At 51.6% G+C, this 20583-nt stretch overlaps 4 protein-coding genes across 4 annotated transcripts; 1 reads left to right on the top strand and 3 right to left on the bottom strand.

Annotated features, from left to right (window-relative positions):
- Window positions 1-1117: 1117 nt before the first annotated feature.
- On the top strand, window positions 1118-2812 carry N7458_001161 (uncharacterized protein; the record flags this gene model as incomplete). The annotated part of the gene is made up of 1 exon (XM_056904544.1): window positions 1118-2812. The coding sequence occupies one exon, from the start codon at window positions 1118-1120 to the stop codon at window positions 2810-2812; it is 1695 nt and encodes a 564-aa protein (XP_056768651.1).
- A 1496-nt stretch (window positions 2813-4308) lies between these two features.
- Window positions 4309-7014, bottom strand: N7458_001160 (threonine/serine exporter family protein; the record flags this gene model as incomplete). Its single annotated transcript, XM_056904543.1, has 1 exon — window positions 4309-7014. One exon carries the CDS (start codon window positions 7012-7014, stop codon window positions 4309-4311), a length of 2706 nt encoding a protein of 901 aa, XP_056768650.1.
- A 5554-nt stretch (window positions 7015-12568) lies between these two features.
- Window positions 12569-14546, bottom strand: N7458_001159 (Mis12-Mtw1 family protein; the record flags this gene model as incomplete). Its single annotated transcript, XM_056904542.1, has 5 exons — window positions 12569-13133; window positions 13203-13371; window positions 13433-13600; window positions 13679-14233; window positions 14333-14546. The coding sequence occupies 5 exons, from the start codon at window positions 14544-14546 to the stop codon at window positions 12569-12571; spliced, it is 1671 nt and encodes a 556-aa protein (XP_056768649.1).
- Window positions 14547-15368: 822 nt separating this feature from the next.
- On the bottom strand, window positions 15369-19108 carry N7458_001158 (putative phosphatidylserine decarboxylase Psd2; the record flags this gene model as incomplete). The annotated part of the gene is made up of 7 exons (XM_056904541.1): window positions 15369-15542; window positions 15611-16362; window positions 16420-17946; window positions 18035-18482; window positions 18547-18762; window positions 18836-18880; window positions 18965-19108. The coding sequence occupies 7 exons, from the start codon at window positions 19106-19108 to the stop codon at window positions 15369-15371; spliced, it is 3306 nt and encodes a 1101-aa protein (XP_056768648.1).
- Window positions 19109-20583: the final 1475 nt, after the last annotated feature.

The following is a 20583-nucleotide window of genomic DNA, read 5'->3' as shown; positions in this document are numbered from 1 at the left end:
ACATCCTCGCCCTCGCCCTCGCTCTTCTCTTCTTTCACTCCCCCCATCCTCCTCTCTTCTCCCCCCCTCTCCCCCCGGATCTTAATCTTCACTTCTTTCTTTTTCTTTCCCTGCATTCTTTCATTATCAGCTCATCTTGATTGGGAAAAGTTTCAGAAAATTCTCCTCTTCCAAAAAGATACTGCAAATAGTCTTCCGATTCGTTCCGCCCCTGAGAGATTCGAAAAGAGAAAAAGGTTGCTTGCGTTTGGCCGAGACCCGAAAGCCCGATATTCACCCTTCGATTCGCCTGCGATCTCCTCTTCTCCCCTCAGCACGGTCTCCCCTCGTATCGATCATCGTGCTAGGGGTTTGATTTTGCTTTGTTTCGCCCTCACTCTCCGCCGGTTCTTGAACCTGCCTCTTCGGTCGTGACTCGCACTTGGTTGTGTTTTTTTTCTCAGCCTCCCGAGCCCTCGTGCCCCAGTGACCGCGTCGAACTTCATTTCTCTCCTGCTGGGATTTGCAGAGCATCTCCCGCCAACTTCTATTGCTTCTCGATCTCGCGTGAGAGAGCTCGATATTCCCATAATTGCCTTTTGGTGTCTTTGCATCGCCTTTTTCTTTGCCGTGACTTTCGTCCTTTCACCGTTCTCTTGGCTTTTGGACACTTCGATCCTCGGTCAAGAAACACTTGCACTGTTCTGTACAGCTTGATAATATTGACATCCTGCATCCGTGGTCTTTCATTGACCCGTCTGTCCTTCGCTCTTAACTGCATATCTTCGCTTGTGGTACGCGACCCACTCTTTTCTCGACCGACTCCTCAGCCCTGCTTTTTACTCACTTTACCTCCTGGACGCAGACCTCGCGACCTGTCCCCACGATCCCTTCATTCGATTGCACTGAAATCTCATCGACTCGATCTGGATTTTCAGTTTGAGATCTTTCCGTCCTAGACCTCCAATAATCACTTAATCGCCCCAGGGCAAAAGAGAAGCTTGAAGCTTTGTGGTTGATCCCAAACGCTTCCCGAAACCCGTCACGGAGAACTGAACGCAACTTGACGTTTCTACTCTCAGCTCCTTGCACATACCCCCCTTGACCCGCCAACCCTCTTCCGAGACTCCACGAAACTATGAGTATGGACGCTGGCGGTCTTACTCAAATGACCTACAACAACAACTTCAATAATGGCACTTCCCTCGGTGTCCCGGGCTCTGGCTTCGCTTCACGGGGGAAGGGCTCGCACATCAAGCGCTTGAGCATGCCTCCTCAGGTCGCTACCATTGATGAGTCCCAAGCTACTGCGCCCTTGGCAACTCCCCGCACTAGCCGTTCGCACCTTTTGGCCGGGCTCCGTACTGCTCCCCGGTCTGCCACCATCCCCTCCCACCATCAGCAGCAACACCAGCAGCGCAGCGGCATGGATAGCTCCCGATATGGTGGTTATACCAGCCGAGGGAACGACCGTGTCCCACAAACTGCGACGGGAGCTGGATTCCCGCAGCACGCTTACGTTCAAAGCCAGGGGATGAATACCCACCACAGTCGTCCTATGTACACTATGCCGGAGCAGGTGCTCGCACCCCCGACTCTTGACATGGGCGCTGACAATGGCATTGATGAGAACCTGTACGCCGAGCTGATGTCGACCAACCTCTTCCTGGCTGCACAGCAGCAACGTCTACAACAGCAGTTGATCAGCGTCACCGCTGCTGCGCAGCAGTTCCAGGGCCTCAACTTGGGGGGAATGGCTCTTCCTCAACAGCAGCCCATTCCTACGCTTGCAATGGGTGCTGGCATGGGTTTCTATCAGCAGCAGCTTCAGCAGGGCGTGCAGCCGATTGTGCAGCCTGTCCCTGGACAGCCTGGCTGGTTCTCCGTCTACAACCCTCTCACCGGTCAACAGAGCTATATCATGGACAACAGCTTCCAGGATGACGGTCTGTCCCACGGCTATGCCGAGAACTATTCGTCTGGTCAACAGGTTCCTCAGTTCCGTGCTGAGATCTCTCCGCCAGCCGAATCTGTTTTATCCCCGATTCAGTCCTCTCAGCCGGTCTCCCCACTTAGTGGCACCCCGTCTCCCCCTGCCGAGTCTTCTGCTTTCCGTCGCAACAACCGAAAGGGCGCGCTGTTTAACCCGACGCTCAAGACCAACATTGACACTACCAAGGCGAACATTGGAACTGGTCCTCGATCTGCTGTGCTTCCTCCTACCCCGGCGACTGGAACATTCGGTCCCGGCCAGGCCCGTGCGGGTGAGCATCCCATCCGTCAGCCCCGTGGACCGCCCTCGCTTGAGGATCTCGTGGCCAAGCCAACCTCGAAGCATGAGGGAAGCAAGAACTTTGCAACTCGCCAGCGGCGCCGTGCCGTTCACAATCTAGTCCGTGCTGGTATTGAGCGTCGAGGCGATACTCGCAGCTTCGGATACAGCAGCGGTGGTACCAACACTCCCGCCAGTGAAAAGGAGTTCACTTTCTCCGATGGCGATGATGCCACAGTTCGCAGCGGCAGTCTCTCTAGCAAGCCTAGCTTGGGCAGTCTTCGGGCTGCGGCCAATGGTGCTATTGGATCTGAGCGTAAGGAGAAGACCGGCAGGGAGCGCAAGTCCCCCGATAGCGCTTTCCACAACGTCACCCCAACCAGTGAGGACGGCTACTTTGGGTCCAGGTTCTCGGACACTGTCTCATCCCCGACGTCTGTCACTACCTCTCCCTCTGTGGCGGCCGTCGTTGCGGGCCAGGGGCAGGCTACACAAGCACCTGAACGCCGTAAGACGCCAATGCTTGTGTTGTCCAGCGCTGAAAAGCGCAAGACCCTTTGATGTAATGCCGACTCCATCATGTGACAGCGACGTATGACCTTTCTCTTGGCCTTTTCTTTTTCTTATTCATCTTCATTCTATCGGGTGGGCTTCTATGCTTCCTCTCATCGCCTAGTTTCGCCGATGACTCTTATCCTTCTATTCGCTCTTTGTTCCTCTATCTTGACCACCCGTGTCAGACTTCATGTGTGTGTGTGACGAAAGACCTGGATCAGTCTGCAATGACCTCTTTTCTTTTCTTGATCCTTGCCGGCTTTTGCCCAATTCTTTCACTTTTTTTTTCCACTTGGCGACGTTCAGCTTTCCTCCTCTCTTATCGAGGTGGGAGCTCACAAATCACATCCATGATTTACTTGCCGATCCGTGGATCGCAAGCTTTGAGGTTGGATTGACAGCGTCGAATTTGACCTGTCCTCTCTCTCTCTTTTTGTCTTTTCGGGCCTCTGACGTACATCGGGTTATGTACAGTCTACCCCTAGGGGCCTAAGCAAAGGGCCTTCTAGTCCAATCAATCAATACATAGCTCTGCAGCTAAACTTGTGCCTTATATGTAACTCTCAGTGTGTAGAGGTATCTACAAATTCCAGACAACCACCGTAACTCTCAAGAGTGTAGTGCGAAGTACACTTGTATCTACTCTTCCATCCAACCGGGAAATAACCTTACGTTCGAGGGAGTCGCTTAACCCTACGGGAATAGCTGTGATCCTCGTACTCAGCATGACTTGACTTCATTTAAGGCCCTAGGTTCATATAAGGGTAAACACCCAGCCCCAAAATAACACAGTCATTGCCTAGATGCATAAAAAGTAGAATCAAATTCGCTCAGAAACAGACAGACCCCAGACACACCGTTACTAAGTAACCAGTGGGAAGAAAAAGAAAACAAAACACGCCGCGGCACAGATATACTTTCTCGAGCTGATAAAATAGAACCGGAGGGACTATTGCCGAAGGTAAAAACAAAAACTAAGGGTCCAGATTGCACATCAGTCAAATGAAAGACATAAAGCAAGGCAAAACGTGTGAAGGGATTGAGGGCCTTAATGATTTGATCGTGACTCGTGGAAATCGTAGCTTTCTATGTATGGCTGGACAGATGAGACAGGACATTGGTTGGCCTGGTTGATGAATTGATATGGACTTTGTCGGTGGTGGAGGAAAGAAGGAGGGTGAAGATAGGGGTATAGTAGAGTGAGGGTAGCAGGGAGAAGTGAAATATGCAAATGGAGAGAATGGTGACCAAGGGCATGTGAGTAGTGAGTAGGCTCTGTTTACTCCCACACTATGATGAATGATTGAAACGGTTTGGTAGACACAAAAAAGCGAATAAGGTCACTCCACGGGACTCCACGGGAAACGACAAGCTCCTCCTTAGACCTGGCATGAAATATGTAGTCAAGGTACAGCACACATGGCACGAGGTGTCCGAGACAATTGACTGTTCTCACACAAGCAAAAGCCAATCCTGAACATAATATCCCTTGGAGCTAAGGGCTAGAAACTGAACAACCCACTCCGCTTCTTACCCAACGGGTATACCACAAGAGCAGCAAGAAAAAGGCCCACGGTCGTACCAATAGCCACCTGAACCATGCCGTACCCGATATCGAATACAACACCATAGCTCTGATTCCTCGCTTCAGCCGCAGACAGGTTCTTCGCCGCGTCCACGAAGCCCTGTGTGCCGTTAGCGACAACGGCATAGGGCGACCGGGTCATCTCCTCTGCAGAGGTGATTCCCGAAATCAGGGATCCACTTGCAGCGAGGCCGGAGGGCACCAGCACAAATATCGCTGGTAGCATGGCAGCAGCTGCGAGACCATGACGGACTCGACTGTACACGTTGCCCATGACGCCGATGACGAACGCGCCCAGGGCGTTTGAAACTTGCGTATTTGAGTAGAAGCGCTTGGAACTGAAGTAGCTGACGACGTATCCGGCTAGAGAGATGACCATCATCACTGGGATCTGTTTCCACTTTGCGTGGTTGACGATGGCGAGGCATGCCGTGAAGAGGAGTACGAAGGGGAAGCGCTGAAGGTATTCGTTGTTGATTGGACTGGCGGGGCATGTATATGCCGTCGTTGCTTGGGAGTCGAGTAGTCCATAGACAGCGGTGCCGATGGTGATTCCGAACCCGAGGAAAAGTGAGTAGATGATGGCGTAGACCATGCGTACAGATCCGGCGACGATGCTGCGGGATTGGAGCTCGAGACTGGCGCAGAGGACGGTGTACCCTGGCAAGATGAGGGCGATGGCGGCCTGGGCGAGAGCGGAGAAGCAGAAAAGCGGCTCGCCTTGATATCGTATGCTTCCGAAAGCGCGTGCGAGAAAGGATGTGAGTACAGCTGCCGAGATCTCGAAGACGTTGGAGTAGAGGCTCGATTTTGGATAAAAGATGAGCTGGAGCACGCCCAAGAGACATCCTAATAGGAAGGCGATAGGCATGTCGATTGGTCGGGCATTAAAGGCAAAAGGGCCGACCGATGCACTCGCGCACCCATGTGCGAAGATCAGGAAGAGAATGTGAAACTTGTTGTGTCTCTTCATGGTCTCGTCGAGTCGCTGGATGGCTTCCTCCACACCAATCACATCGTGTATCACCTCCTTGTAGATCTCGTGTACATCAGCCAGTTTACCAAGATCAATGCCTTGGTCTGATCGAACAACTTTCACCTCCGTCGTATGCGTGGAGGCATCGTCAAACGAGATAATCATACAACCTGGGATGTACAAGAATTGACCGTCAATTTCCAAAACACGCGCTGTCATCCGCATGTATTCCTCCAAGCGGTGCGTGGGAGCGCCATACTTCATCAACGCTCGACAGAGTCTGATGAGATAACTTTGTCGAGAGAGAAGCTCTTCAATATGCACAGTGATACGAATATCGTGTTCCAATTTTGGTTTCGCCCATCGACGTGTCCCAGACGCTCCCGTAACGGCACCGCTACTGCGGGAGCGCCTCAGCATATTAATCGGAGAGGCATTTTTGAGCGAACCTGTGAGGGAAGTGCTGGATTGGCTGGGCGACTTCTCGTACCACTTTCTGGGCCGGGATGGTTTCCAGACAGGGTCTGGGGAATAGTCGCATCCGCTATATTCGTCGGAGACGCTGCCCTGCCGGGAATGTCCATACTGGCCCCGCCCGTATGGGGAGTGGCCGTGGTTGTGATTGTTATACGCGGCACCCTGCTGGTCGTATAGTTTCAGAATCGAAGATAGGATACCGTTCCTATAGTGCTTGGGCCGCTCGAGGGAGCTCTCCGAGTGCCGGCCTTCGGACGGAGTAACCTGGCCAGATAGCGGGCCGGGCGAGGGGGCTCGAACGCCGGTAATAAAAGAGGAAAAATCTCGTCGGGACATTTGGCGCACGATGTACTGGGCTTCTGCAGTGTGCGTTGTAGATCGCCCGTCTAGCTCGCCCGCTTCCTCTTCATCGGTTAACGTGATAGTCGCTGCAGCGAAGTCGCCAAACAGTTGTTGTTTCTCGGAGATGCTGATCAAAGAAATTCCATTGCCCTCCTCTAAAGAGAACACAGTCTCGTTGGGGATGGAAGTGGAAGCAATTGATGTGCTCAAGTTGGTTTGAGGACTTGGCTTCGGAGATTTTTGGCGTCGACTCAGAAGGGATGCCAGTCGTCGGGCCCTTTGGCGGGCATAGCATATTGTTCGCCCCTTGTCAGTCGTACCTCCTTTGGCCCCGCGACTGATCTCATTGTCCCCTACAAGCAAAGAGCTGGTCTTCCCATTGGTCGTCAGGTCGGTGACATAGGCTGACACGCCTGGTTGCTTATCTTCTATTGAGGGTTCCCGCTGAGCGTCCACGGCTCCCTTTTCCTGGATGAATGGAATGTTGGCAGTGGGGGCGGGTCTTTGAGGGAGCTGTGAGCTCCCCCTACAGTCCAGTCGGTATTCGACTGTAGCTTCACTACCAGTGGACTCCTTCGGCTCGGGATCGACCACGATAAAATTGACGCAATTGGTGCTGGGTAGAATGCCGGCATTCTGATGCCTGCCCTGAGCGCCCACGTCATTGGATCTTTCTGGCGAAGACTGCGGGCCTGCAGGATTAACAGCTTCGGTATACGCGGGTAAAGAGGATGTCCGCGAGCCTGAAGATGTTTTGATGGATGTTCCCAAGGCATCAGAAGTACAGGACCGGCGGGAGACGGGGAGGTCGAAGTATCCCCCCGCCATCCTCGGGCGGACACTTTTGGCTTGCAACTCTCTCACAGATCTTCCTTTCTTGTTTCTTGATTCGTGATTTGATCACAGCACGCTCTCCAATTTTTGAAAACCAGTAGCCAAGCTAAGAATAGCAGCGTTGAAATGAGGTGATCGTTGATTATGGTAAGGTGTTCGCCTAGCAACAGTCAACTATGCGAAATCATATTGCTAGCAGGGAAAGGCCTTGTAAAAGAAAAAGGGCCTATTTTTTGTTTGCTCCATGAGATCACCTATTAAACTCGATAGACAGATCAAGTGACTAACCTTGTTTTCAAAGGTAGCAGAGAATCAGAACCGTTGGCCACCCGAATGGTTAGCGTGATGCTGCCCACCAGCAGGAGCTTAAATTTTTCTTCACACACAAAATGTGCAGATCAGAAGGAGGCACGCAGTCAGGAATGATGAATTATGTCACAAATGCATAATCAGTGATCGCGCAATTTAAGGTCCGACAATAACGATATCTGACGCTGAAGAAATGATGAAGACCGAGAATGGAAAATGGACCTGTAGTATAACCTCGATGGGTGAAGGGCCGCAGCCTAGCGGGGAAGCTGATATATAAGGATCGTGAACAACCCGGACCCCGCGAGTGCCTCTGCTATTTACACGGATAGAGACAGGCTCCAAAGACGGTGCCGTTGAGATGAGCAACACACGGGCCACATGAAGGCAGGAAACTCGGAGAGCCCAGAAGCCAAAAAGACCAAACCGAGTGGACCGCACAGAGAGATCGGAAGTACCTCGGGCAGTGGTAGGGTCAGGAAATGATTTCAATGTGTAGCCATCCAGTAATAGACGAGAGGGGAAGGAAGACCCCCCTGTGCTGGGGTTTCCCAGTGGTTTGCCATTGTAGACTCTCAGTCCGCGCTAGTTGATTCGCCACGATGAAAAATCACGGAGCTTGATTCGGTGCTTGGCTGGGAGTGATAGAGGCTCCGGCGGCCATTTGGGAGCTAGGATATCTTTTTTTCAAGACTCCTTTCAAACCTCCTGGCGTGAGGAACGAGTCTGGAACGATAATGAATCAGCCATGCTCAATGTATGCTCCGAGAGCTAAAGACACTCAATCGAGGAGGAGCCAGCTTCCGTCGCCACAGACTGATCGACAGGCATTGGGGCTTATCGAAGCTGTCCGGATCAGCATAGCGCCGGTGAAAATGGGAGTTAGAATACCGAAAAAGGAAAAATTATCCAAAATCGATTTATTATTTCACGGGCCACAAAGGGGGGCCAAGGATGTCCGAGCTCCATTGGCAAAGGAACTAGCAGCAACTCCCGGTTCCACGGAGGGAGGTACCACAAGTGACAAGAGCCTATTGCAGCTTAGACCCGCTGTTTGTGTAGGGATCGAGCGGATTAATCCGAATTGAATGTCGTAATGATGGTGATAGTGATGGTGGTGGTGGTGAGTTGATGTGGTAGTGATGAAGACTGGGTCGTTGTTGGGAAAAGGTTTCGAAGAGCCGCCGCTAAGAGGTTGGCCCACCGAGAGCATCAGCATAATTCGCTCACAGCTACAGTACATCCAGGAGAACAGAGAGACTTTGAATTCCTGTGATTTATTGTTATTATGATATATTTAGTCATTGATAGTGAAACAATTTATAAGTGGAATCGGTCGAGGGCTGAGTATCTAGCTTTAACATTTTGAGCTGAACTTAGTAAACTGCTCCTTTAGCGATCATCGAGGCTGGTATGATGAATAGCAGTCAAGTAGTTAGACCAGTTTAACTAGGACTCCTTTCCTATAAGCTTCTTGGGCTGCTGGACCTATCATATCGTCTTTCCCCGTCTATCTGTTGCAAATTGGCCCAGTCCATCCTCTCCTTGGTGCCATCCATGACTCATGATGGACACCACACATCAGACTAACGCACACTAAATACCCAGAGGAAATCACCCGACAGGAGAAATGGAGGTATGCAAGATTCCTCGTTCCTGATCGACTGAAAATTCGACTACTCCAAGATATCACCACTCGGAAGGAATCACGCCCTCCTTTTGACGCGGAGGCAAGTATCCTGAACCGCCCCATCTACAAACCCAGCCACGGGATCCACTCGATCATAAGGCAAGAGCAAGACACAAGTCCCTCGCAAGCTACGCATATGGGAGATACCAGACAGGTCGCACAGTTTTCTGGGGAAACTGGTTTGCTTTCCTCCTTCCTTCTGCGTTGGGTTTCTCTCGACGACATCCACGGTACAAAGTACTGTGTGTACGTCTCAGCCATGACCAAACCATTGAGGAAATCAGATTCAAATTCAGATTCAACATAAAGACCCATGCACATGCACATACTCTGGGCTTGACCAGACCCTCCCACTGCCATCCTTCATGATGTCAGCCGGTGTCTCAATGTAGGAATCTTTGGCGCGTCATTGTGCCACCCACCGGTCCATCGCCTACAGCAAGGGCGATAGCAAAAAAAAAAGAAGCAACTGACCTGCAGCAGGATGGGAGGTTATGTTCGTGTACGCCGTAGCCGTTGGCTCAAATCCTAGAAGAATTAAGCTTCCCGTGGCTTTGGATTACTTTGGCCCTGGCCAACGGCCTTTCACAGGCAGACAAGTTGCTACCGGCTACAAATCGACTCTTTCCTCTTAGCGCATTCCCATTAAATGTCCGTCTAGTGTCTAGTGCTTATTGTGGATTGGCCAAGACTGGCCACGCCAGCAGATAGACAACAATGCGAGCCGTGGATGAAGGGACCCAAGTTGAATTATCTTCGGGATGCTGACACCCAGCGTCCGCATGGACCTCTCCTCCCATTGTGGTCTAGACTCTATCCACATACATGTTGATATATCGATTCAACACCGTCGTCACTTTCTTTTCTCCACCTGTGCCCTGTTCCCTGTGCAGATCCGTAAACTAAATAAAAAAAAAGAACAACTAAAACTTAGAATGCAGCTCTCCACCTCTCTTTCCATCCTCGCTGCAGCAATGCGACCGCATCACCGCGCCGTACCACCCCCTCCCCTTCCTTGGCGTTGCACAGCACCTTTCCCCTCCCCCCCCCCCCAACCATCCTAGGCCTGCCGAGGATGGTCGTCCAACCTGGACAGACGCAGGGACCAATACCTAATCTTTTGCGATATAGCCGGCTCGTAGTGCCCGTCATCCGTGACACGCATGTCCGACACCCTGCACTGGAGCCGGGAACAGGAACCGTGGGCTAAGAGAGTGAAATCAAGACGGGATGGTAGGATTATTGCCTCGTCTATTGGGATATTTTGGTCAAGTCTGACTGTCTCAGTGATGATATACGCTCCTTGCTTTTCTGGATCTTGGCTTCTAGTTTGGATACTTCTGATAAAAAGCTTTCCATAGATCAGTCAAAGTTATAGGTGACTTTGCGGGAGTGAACCATGGATAGATAGCATGAAAGGACCCGGCGATCTAGGAACTGATTCGAGAGTTTGAGGTTAGAGAAAACACAAAAAGAGCAACAATAGTAATTAATACGCCGATATGATAAGTAGCTCTACCATGTAAGTTGTGAACATCTTTATCATATCCCCACGGACTATAGTCGCCCTAGCATTGCATGGAGTCACAGATTACCCCATTCTCCATAGTTGTACTCAACCGTCCGATCCATGTGTCAGAGTGTCTCGGCCCACGACTATCCTCGCCAATGGGCCTGCTGCCTCGATTCCTTCGATTTTTTTTTGGTTTTATCATAACCTGAGCTCACGTTTAGACGGCCGAGTGGGTTACAAGGTGCCTTCGATAGAGTCTATGGTCCATAAAATTGTCTTGCTAGCACTCTCGGATCCGAGCCGGCATGTCTAGATCCTCTTGCTGAATGTCACACGGGCTGTCTCAATGAAGGACAAAGGAGAGTAGGCATTGATAATCAGATAGTGATCTTAGCATACATTCTAGGTAATGGGGGGTGTAATGATTCATGCATTTTTACTAATTAGATTGTATACTTCAAGTACCGCCAAATGTCGTTATGAAGACATCATAGATCCTCATCTAGGCTCTCGCGTGATCCAACTCTGAATCTTCAAGATCAAACCCCTTATTTTTTTTATTTTTTTTCCAAAGTGATCTATTTGCGTCATATGTATCCTAATCTACTAAAAATAAACATTTCTCATCACAAGAAGACCCTCCAAGCTCATACAAAACATTCCACCCGCCCGATGTATCCTTCGGAGCCACAATACACCTATCTCCTATATCGGATCTTCGTACAAACCCTCTAGCCGATCGCCCTACCGAATCTTGCCACCAACCCAGCCATCTTGCACACCGCATCTGCCGTCCAACCAACTGACCTCATGTCTAACCTGAAATCGCTCTCAATCATTCCAAGTGAGAGGCTCCACATCCACGGCTCGAGTCTGCGACTGTTACGGAGATACTTATTACTTCCTGTAGGGTGTTGCTGTTGCATCACTGTGCTTTCTTGGGGTTGAGGTCCTCGCCCACGTGGGTGTGTGTTTCATGGGACTGTGAGTATCCTAGAACTGAGATATATCCGGGCGATGGTTGTTGGATTGTGGCTTGAGAGATGCATCTATTTTGTTGAGAGAATGTCGCTTAACCCAAAGAGACGTCTCAGTTGATTATCGGAGATATATGCGTGCAATTGAATAGTGCAGATGTAGCTACAGGTGATGCTTTTCTCATCTTCATCTCCAGACTGCCCAGGCTACCTAACTACCATATTGGGTAGTACCAGATACCGATGACGAGCTGAGTGCCACTGAACAGTAGTCTGAACAGAGAATAGAATACGTTCACAAAAACTTCTATCAAAGTATCCCGTGGAGGGTACGCAGATTATCTAGTACCTATCTACCTCTGTCAAGCCCCCGAATCATCCTCCCATATATTGCGTCCCTTGCATCCTGCCAAGATATGTATGCTAAGCGGGGGAATGTCATTGCCTGTACCTATTCAAGACATCTAAAGGTTTAACATAATGCCCTATTCTATGCCACTTCCAGCTAAGATAAGACAAGATTGCATCATTCTGGAACTTGAACATTAACTGTACACCTGGGCAGACATAGCATTGGAACATACACTAGCCTAGCCTACGCTGCTCACACCCATATTCCATCTAATGGAACACAAGGAGAAAAGGACAAGAGTAATGATAAACATAGATCCAATCCGACAAGCGGTATATTAAAGGAAACAAAACACAACACCAAAAACTCCATGCTTGCAGAAGGGAAGTGCAATGCATCCAACCCATTCCCATCCCATCCAGCCCAATCCGTCGTACCAAGCTGTCCATAAAGACAGACCAACCCTCGTTAAACGAACATCTCCAACTTCATATTGCAAACACCTAACCAATAAATTGCGCCATGTCCAGCCCGCTTCTCGGCGGGTTCGTTCGGATCATCATCGAGAACTCCAGTCCGCCCTCTGTGCGGTTGAACACAATGAAAAGGGACGGGTAAAGAGAAAAGAGAAAGAATAAATACGCTGAAAGATGACAATCGCCGCGAAGCTTGGAAACTGGTAAGAAAAAAACTCATTTGTTTGAGGGCTATCGCCTCTCCACGCGACTAAGCGCTCCAAGTATAAAGCCCAAGTCTTCCCGTGGCCGAGAGCGTGATACTCTAGTTACACGCTGTTCGCCGTCTTCACCTTCAATAGCGAGTCGTTGCTGTGTATTCAGAGCATCGCGCTCTTCAAGGCGTTGGGCGCAGATGCGCAGTATCTGAGAGGAGACGGCGTCAGCTGTAGAGCGGTATAATTCGATATCGTGGACTCCTGCAGCCAAGGCATCGAGTGTCGGTGCGAGACCTGTTGTGATCCGAGAGAGACGGGCTGAGACGGCGGAGGGTGGCATGGGTGGTCGAGTTGAGGAAGTAGCGTCTCCTCGTGATTGTGATTGAGACGCTGTAGAGGAGGAGGGATTGAGGCTGGCGTAGATAGCTTGCTGTGAGGGGTCGAGGAGGGAGGTGTTGATGTCGTCGCGGGGTGAGGTTTGGGGCTGGCGTTTGGATCGGGGGGACTTCTTAGGAGATTTCTTGGGAGGTTCAACATCGATGCGTGGAATTGGCGGCTGTTTGAGGAGTGCGTTCAGAGCATGTCTCTCTTTTTGGAGTCTGCCAAGTAGAAATCTGTTAGCTCATTGCCCTCTCCTTAGTGACCGTATCTTGAGTTTGACTCCATACTTTTGTATTTGCTCTTCCAACTCCTTAATCTTATCTGTGTTCTGCACATTCCTCGGATTTGGCTTCTTCACGACCACCGTTGGAGGGCTCACGTCCTCACGACTAAACCAATTGGATAGGTCGGAGTTGGATGAGAATTCTTTCAAGATTTCCTCCTGAATAGCGCGGGCTAGAGAATAGTCATTAGCGTCATGTCCCACCATGGTCAAACGAGAACACGAGGGTTTTACCTGCTAGACGCGCACTGATCTCTTCAGAGTGAGACCCCGAGGGCTTGTCAGGCAACGCACGAGTCGCACACCAGATAAGCAGCTGCCGCATCCTGCGCGGCTCGGGAAGTCCCTCATCGGCAATGTGTTTATAAAAGTCCGCCGTGCTCACTTCTCGATGGGGCAATGCTAGAAGAGAGCATGTCAGTTTTCAATTTCCTATTTGGTTGAACACGTAGTGCCCATCGCCCAAGCGGATTGCCCTACCGTTCGACGTCCCCGAGTCAATCAAGTCGCTCGCTCTTCGTCCACGCATCTGCAGACTACTTCGTCGTCCACCCTTACTCGATTTCGCTCCTCTGAACTCCTTATTGCGCTGAATGACCGGCGTGTCGGCCGTCGGTAGAGCTACCTTGATGCCCGCGGGAGGTTGCTCTGGTGAGTAATAGCCGTTCGGTTCATTGGTCTTCGTCTTCGCCGGCCGTCCCCTCTTCTTCTTTCTCTCTGCCGGTTGCTCTTCATGAATTTCGCGGTTCCGTGATGAGCGCGCCGCAGCTTCGCCTTGTACTTCTGCTTCATCATCTATCGCCCGTACCGATCCCCTTTTTGGCCTCCCAGTTGGTAGCTCGGTCGTTTTCCCCTTAGCTGGCACCGCGTGCTCCTCCACTCGCTTCTTTGGTGGTCGTCCTCTCCGTGGTGATGGTTTCGGAGTCGCATTTTCCACATCAGAGTGAGCAAGGCGCGGCGCTATTTCAACCGAAGGTTTCGGTTTCTTCGAAGGCAACAGTGAAAACTGAAATCCATCCGCGTCCTCGTCGTAACCTGTAAATCAAACCCAAGAGAGTCCCCATTAGCAACCTCGCTCGTACTACTCCACCCCGCGCTGTAAATCGCCATCCTACAACCCAGTCGGTCACTCACCCGCTTTCCGTTTCGACTCGTTATTCGAAATCTCCTCGAGGTTCTGCTTGCTCGCGCTCAGTCGCGTGCTTTTCTGCCCCCCACCACTCTTTCCCGCTCCGCCAGACGCGGCGCCAGAACGCGATTGCGCCTGAGTGGCCGCCATTCCAATTGTCCTCAGCGGTTCGCGGCGCTTTGTCTTGGTCGTTGAGGTCGTCAGGACCGCGATGGTCATGTCAGGAGTGGAGATACGCGGGCTCGTCGTGGTAATGGGTTATTTGGGGCGTTGACGGACACCCCTGACGAGAATTCCGCCGATCAGAAAGATTGCGCGTCGTTTAGCCTGTGAGTTCTGGCTCGCGCGGCGTTGAGAGGTGGTCGGTTGCTGCGCCGTTGGGCCGTTTTTTCGCGTTGACGTTGCGCTCGAGGGTCGGATCCGCCTGCTTCCACGTCTCGTCGGTCGGGATTGGCGGGTCAGGGGGTGTTTGCAATTGGGAAAATGCGGTCGCATGTACCGATGATAGTTCAGCGTAGACTTCGAGTATCACGCCCGCAATGCGAAAGAAGCTGCGGGCGGCAAGGATGCGCAGAAGGTGGGTGGGTTGGAGGTTCGGGCACGCGGTTGTTTTGGTCGGGGCGCGTGGGCCGCTAGTCCTTTTTAGGAAACCCCCTCTCTATACCCTCAACGATTGACTGAACTATTCTTTCATTACTTCAATAAATGTCTACAGATGCCGTTGATTTAAGCCTATAGAAAGAATACATAAAATGGAAAGAGGTCAAGTTTAGTCAAGTGCTTAAAATATTGTATAATGTCTGTCAGATCCTATTCAGGGGGTTCTCCTCACGAGGGGGCCCTCCTCCATGATAATGCGCAGCTGCTGTTAGATGATAAAACGCTATGTACCCAGAATGAATCCTCAATGCCAGCATTGCAGAAAAAAGTAACCATCACACTCAATCAATATAATCAGCGAAAGCGGTGGAACGGAGCTGAGCCCGGTCCATTTTGTCCCTCCCTGATGTTCGGTATTCAATGCATTCTTATGAATCAAAATCAATGCAAGGTACTCATTAGCGTTTTTGGGTCAGCTGGAGGCGCTAGGCTGCCCTCGATGCGGCGCCTGGCGTCTTGCATCTCTTCGGCTGTGACATTCTCTGCCTTCTTTGGCATATCCGGTTCATGCTGGGGGATGTCGGGACTGTGGCCTACTGACATGCCCACGCGGATCTGGGAAAACTGTCAGTATCGGTGAAATGAAAGATAAAAGAGGACAAAACGCAGCGCTAGATACATACCAATGTCTCCAATGCACCCTTGGAGTTATCCACAAGGTCCGAATCGAAGTTGATCATTCCTTCTTCGAACAAGACGAGAAGCGTGCTACCGCCGAACTTGAAGTATCCCAGCTCCTCGGCTCGAGAAACCTTTTCGCCCGCCTTGCGGGTGATGATCGTGCTGCCGACCATCATGGCTCCCACACAGATGACCATGACACGACCATGGGCAACAGAATCAATGGGAACGAGAATGCGGACGTTCTCACCGTAAACATCCAACGCCGAACGAATGGCCATCGGGTTGACGGTGTAATACTCGCCTTCGATGGTCTTGGGCTCCCCCATCACGCCATCCACGGGAATATGGAAACGGTGATAATCCTGCGGTGCTAGTCGGAACACGCCCAACGCGCCGTTTTTGTACCGCGCCGCATCTTCAGGGTAGGCATTGCCCAGCAATCTTTCAACCGAGAACTCACGGCCCTTTACCCAGATGCTGGTGGCATCGCTCATGCGATCAAAGACGACAGACCGACAATCGGCAGGCGACACAACAATCTTTGGCTCATTAGGAGCCGAGCACGGGCGTGCGTCCGGCTTCAGAGCGCGGTAGAAGAATTCGTTGAAGTTACGGAATTTCTCAATAGGCAAAAGGACCTCGGACATGTCTAATTGGTGGAAGTTGATGAAGTCCCGAATCTGGCTGGCAGAAGCCGGATCGTCATACTTGCGGCCTTGCTTGATGCTCAGTGAACGCAGGACGCGACGAACTAGAAAAAAAAAAGTCAGCATATTTCATTCTTGCAAGGTAGGTCAAAAAATCTTACTTCGCTTCTTCTCCATTTCCTTGCTCTTGAGACCCTTGTATAACAACCGAATTCCAAGACGGACATACACACTCATGCGCTCCTCATTGATTTGACCAGTAATCCGGTCCTGGATAAGAATATTGGCCGAGTTTGCTCCGAGTCGATACCCACCGTACGAGATCTTTGTGATGACCTTGGAATACCACTTGCGTTGTGCCTGGCTGGATGTCACAAAGCCGCCCATGACCAAGTTATCAACCTGACGCCAGTCGTGGCTGGCGCACGTCGCAATGTGAGTGATGATATCCGCATCAGATCGTTTGGCGAGGCGAGGCTGATGGCAAAGCGGACACTCGCGGACCTCAACGACGTGCTCCTCACCGCGCTCATCACCAAGATCGCCGGGTTGCAGTTCCTCGTCGTTGGAACTGGGCTGTTCGTCACTGCTTATGGTCGGGACCGCTGTTTCCTGGAGATTAGCATTGGACGGTGGGCGGGTACTGGTGTCTATAACGAGATCCTCGTCGCTGGATGGCTCCTCACTTTCTTGGCTTCCGACGGGTGATGGCCCGAGACCTGGTCTCCGTGGGACTGGTATTGCGGGCATACCGGGCACCGAGTTCTTTTTCTGAAGGTATCGAAGGGTGTCTTCCAAGCAAATCACGCACTGGTCAAAGGTCAAATCGGCCACTTCGGATTCAGTCTCGTTACTGAAGCGTTTGAAGAAACCATCAATCGTGGATTCCTTAAGGGTGGATCCAAGAGTGTCGAGCATCGTGGTCATCTCGACCTTGTCAATGCGGCCGCTGTCGTCCGCGTCATATTGCTTCAGCATCAGTCTCCAGAATTGCTGGCGCAACGCGCTGTACGGCAGATACTTGGCTTTGACGAACAACTCGGGCGAGTGCTTGTCTTCCCATCGGTCTCGGTTCTTGAGGATCAGGGGGATTTTGTACTCGCGCAAGCCCTCCTCGTCTGCTGGAGGGACTGAGTCGCTACTGTCAGTCGTTGTCGAATTCGTCATTGAAGCCGGCGGAACCGGCAGGGTAGAGCTGCTGCTATCCATTTCAGAGCCACTCTCTTCGGGAACGGATGTAGGCGGGAGTCGGTTGGGAGTTTCGAGCACCGTTTGGGATGACACTGAATTTGCGGAGCCGCGGGACTTTAGTGGGGGTCTGCCCATCTTGGAGAGACTTTGGGACGAGGGCGATGGGCTGACGGCAAAACGGGGACTGGACTTGGTCGGACTGGGGGGATCCAATTCTACAAAATGATACAAACCCGACTCCAGGTCCGCCTCTGGGGCTGACTGGATGAGTTTCTGCAAAGGGAAGCTGGCCGAGGCGACAAAGTCATTGCCCGAGAACTTGTCTCGGTCCATCACGGTGAAGCTGATGGTATAGGTCTGCTCGTGTTTCATTACCTGGAAAACCATCTTCTCATGATAGACCGGGTTTAAGTTGTGTCTGATGACGGGCGTCCTGAGCGTCTTACGTCCCAGAGATGTCACGACGAAGGGGTCCATATCGAATGATGTGCGAGTTACTGGCAAGTAAAGCGTCAATGATCTCTTCCGATGGGGTTAGGAGCTATGAAGGAAAGACAGAGAAACAAAAGAGGTAGAAAATCTTACCATTGCGTTCAGGAGGCAAATCTCGTACTCGCACAATTTCCATAAACAGAATGCCTTGGACCCCAGTTCCCGAGCCTGAAAATTGATATGCGCGGGCAGCTAGGGACTTGCGTCTCAGGCGAGCCAACCTCAGGCGACGGCGGCGCTTCTCAACAACCTCGGGTTTCGATAGATCATCCGTCTCATCAGAAGTCTCTTGCTCAAGCTCGTCGAGGTCAAGTTGCGGGAGTTGGTCGTCGGGCGACTGGTCATCCTCGTCACTCGCGCAGACCAGACTCTTGAACTTTCGATACGTCTCGGTGGGCGAGGCGTTCGGATTGGCCGAGTCTGACAGCGAAAACTGGAGCAGGATTTCACCGGAGACATTGCTATCCTTCTTCTCCTTCTTCTTCATTTTGCGGTTGGGCCGGTTGGATACCCGTTTTGAGTTGAGTGTGTACCATGTGGGCTGGCCGGCCGTTAGCGACACCGTAGGCCACACCGATCGTTCCAATTGAGTTGTATCAGCTCACCTCCTGATTGACCTGACCGTTTGTAAATATGTCCTCCAATGCAATGTCGAATTCACCCATGTAATCCTTGCCAAAGCGGTCATGGTCCCAACAGATGAATTCCAGTAGAGGGACGCCCATGATGGGCATTTCGAAGGAAACGTTCCATTCCGGGTTCAATGTCTTCGATATCGTAGGGGTCGATTGTCTCGCGTCGCCCAATGTGACCACCAAGTACTGCCCCAGGGAGTTGTCAGCGATTGTCGATCTGGCTGGGAGCTAAGCATTGCCTGGTCGCGTGAGTGCTTACCGGGTCGCTTGTGCCACGTCGATCTTTCGCCGCAAGATTCCGACCCTATTAAGACCATGACGGCCCCGGTCAGCGAGATTCAGGCCAGGTGGCGCGGGGTACGCTGGTCGGCATTGGTGGTCGACTTACCTTGACCACAGTCACCTTGATCAGTAATGGTTTTGAATCCACTGAGCGCATTGGACTGGTACTTCTGCTCTGGCCCGGAGTCGAGCTTGCGCTCCTCGCGGTCAAGTGCGAGCTGAGCCGCTGGGGTAACGGTAACCGGACCATGGCGGAAGAGGCGAACGCGTGGGTGAGATCAGGAGCAAGTTGGTGGAAGAAGCAGAATTTAGCAGAAGGCAGGGTAAAAAGAAACAGGAATACGAGACAGCAGAAGTGGGCACAGAGAATACGAGTGCAGGAGCTTAGGCTCAATGGCCCCTGGTGGCTGTTTGGCGTCGTTGGCCAGTCGTCCGAGGGTGGCTTTAATTTAGGAGGACCCCAGGTCGCGGATCTGCGATCTGCTTAGGTGCTCTCGGGTCGATCCCACACGAAAAAAGAGCCAAGACCGTAGACGGGGCCACCAGACCCAAACAAGACCCCCCAACAAACGCAGATACAGTATGGTGACGGGGGAAATTGAAGGATTGGACCCTGAATCCTGTCGGGGTCTCCGTTTGAGTCTTAGTTTGAAGGATTGGGAGAGGCGATGACCACCCAGTGTGGGAGTGCTGCGTGAGAAAGGGACCAACGAGCAGAGAACAAACAACACGAGGGCCTCAGAGCACGAGCGGTTGTCTGTGAGTGACCCTGGCAAGTAGAATACAAGTCGAAATAGTCCGCCAGGAGAAGCGTTCACAGTTGTTCCCTGTCAAAGGGAATAATAATTGTCGGAGGATTGGTGGCCTGGCGGGCAAATAATAGTTCGGTTTAGTGGCAGAGGGGCCGAGACATCACGAATGAAACCCCTGGACCTCGTTGGTTTATCATTGAGACTTTGCGACGTCAGGCTCCTTGGAGCGACTCCACTCGCACAAAACGGTGGCCCTTCTCCACCAAAATCACTGGTAGCCGACCAGCACTTGGTGGAATGTGGAAAGTGAACAGGTGGGAACGGGGCAAAGGGATGGGGTGAGAGGTTGGAAATCTGGATGCCTGGCTGCAGCCTGAGGGAGGATGGACGAGGGCGCTCAAAGAGTCGTTGGAGCACTTCAGTTTCTCACTGGATCAGACCATCCAGAATCCATCCAGATAACAAGTTGAAGTACCTCCGGTAACTACTTTCCCCCGAGGGTGAGAACTTATGTGCCTGCTGCACCCAGCCTTTAGGGCGGTCTAACGTCATACGAATCACACTAACTCTTGTATGTATTGTATGTATTGTATGGACTCGGACATACAAACAACAATCCTAAATACCCCGCAATCACAGTCTGTCCGAGAGAAGCAAAGCATACCTTTTGACGGTCAACGGGCGATGGTTAATGGTCAAGCAGGGTCAAGGGTCAATGCACCTTGCTGCGTGCGTTACACACGGTGACGGACCATTCCGGGTTCGTGGCGATCGCATTGGGATACATCGGATACATCAGTTCGTCACCGCAAAGAGTTCTTGTGATAGTCCATTTCCTTACGCCATTAGGGCATCCAAACCCATTGATTAGCCAAGTAGCAAAGTCAGGAAAGACTATTTATACTACAAGAACCGCTGAAGATCGCCGGATCAAATCCAACAGTGTCCCCCACCACGGCCAATGGCGCGCTTT

The sequence above is a fragment of the Penicillium daleae genome (assembly GCF_028827525.1).
Source record: "Penicillium daleae strain IBT 16125 chromosome Unknown utg000002l_segment0_segment0, whole genome shotgun sequence".
Taxonomy (NCBI): Eukaryota; Fungi; Ascomycota; class Eurotiomycetes; order Eurotiales; family Aspergillaceae; genus Penicillium; species Penicillium daleae.
The sequence above is the reverse complement of the archived record's forward strand: the minus strand, read 5'-3'. Positions and strand labels throughout refer to the sequence as shown.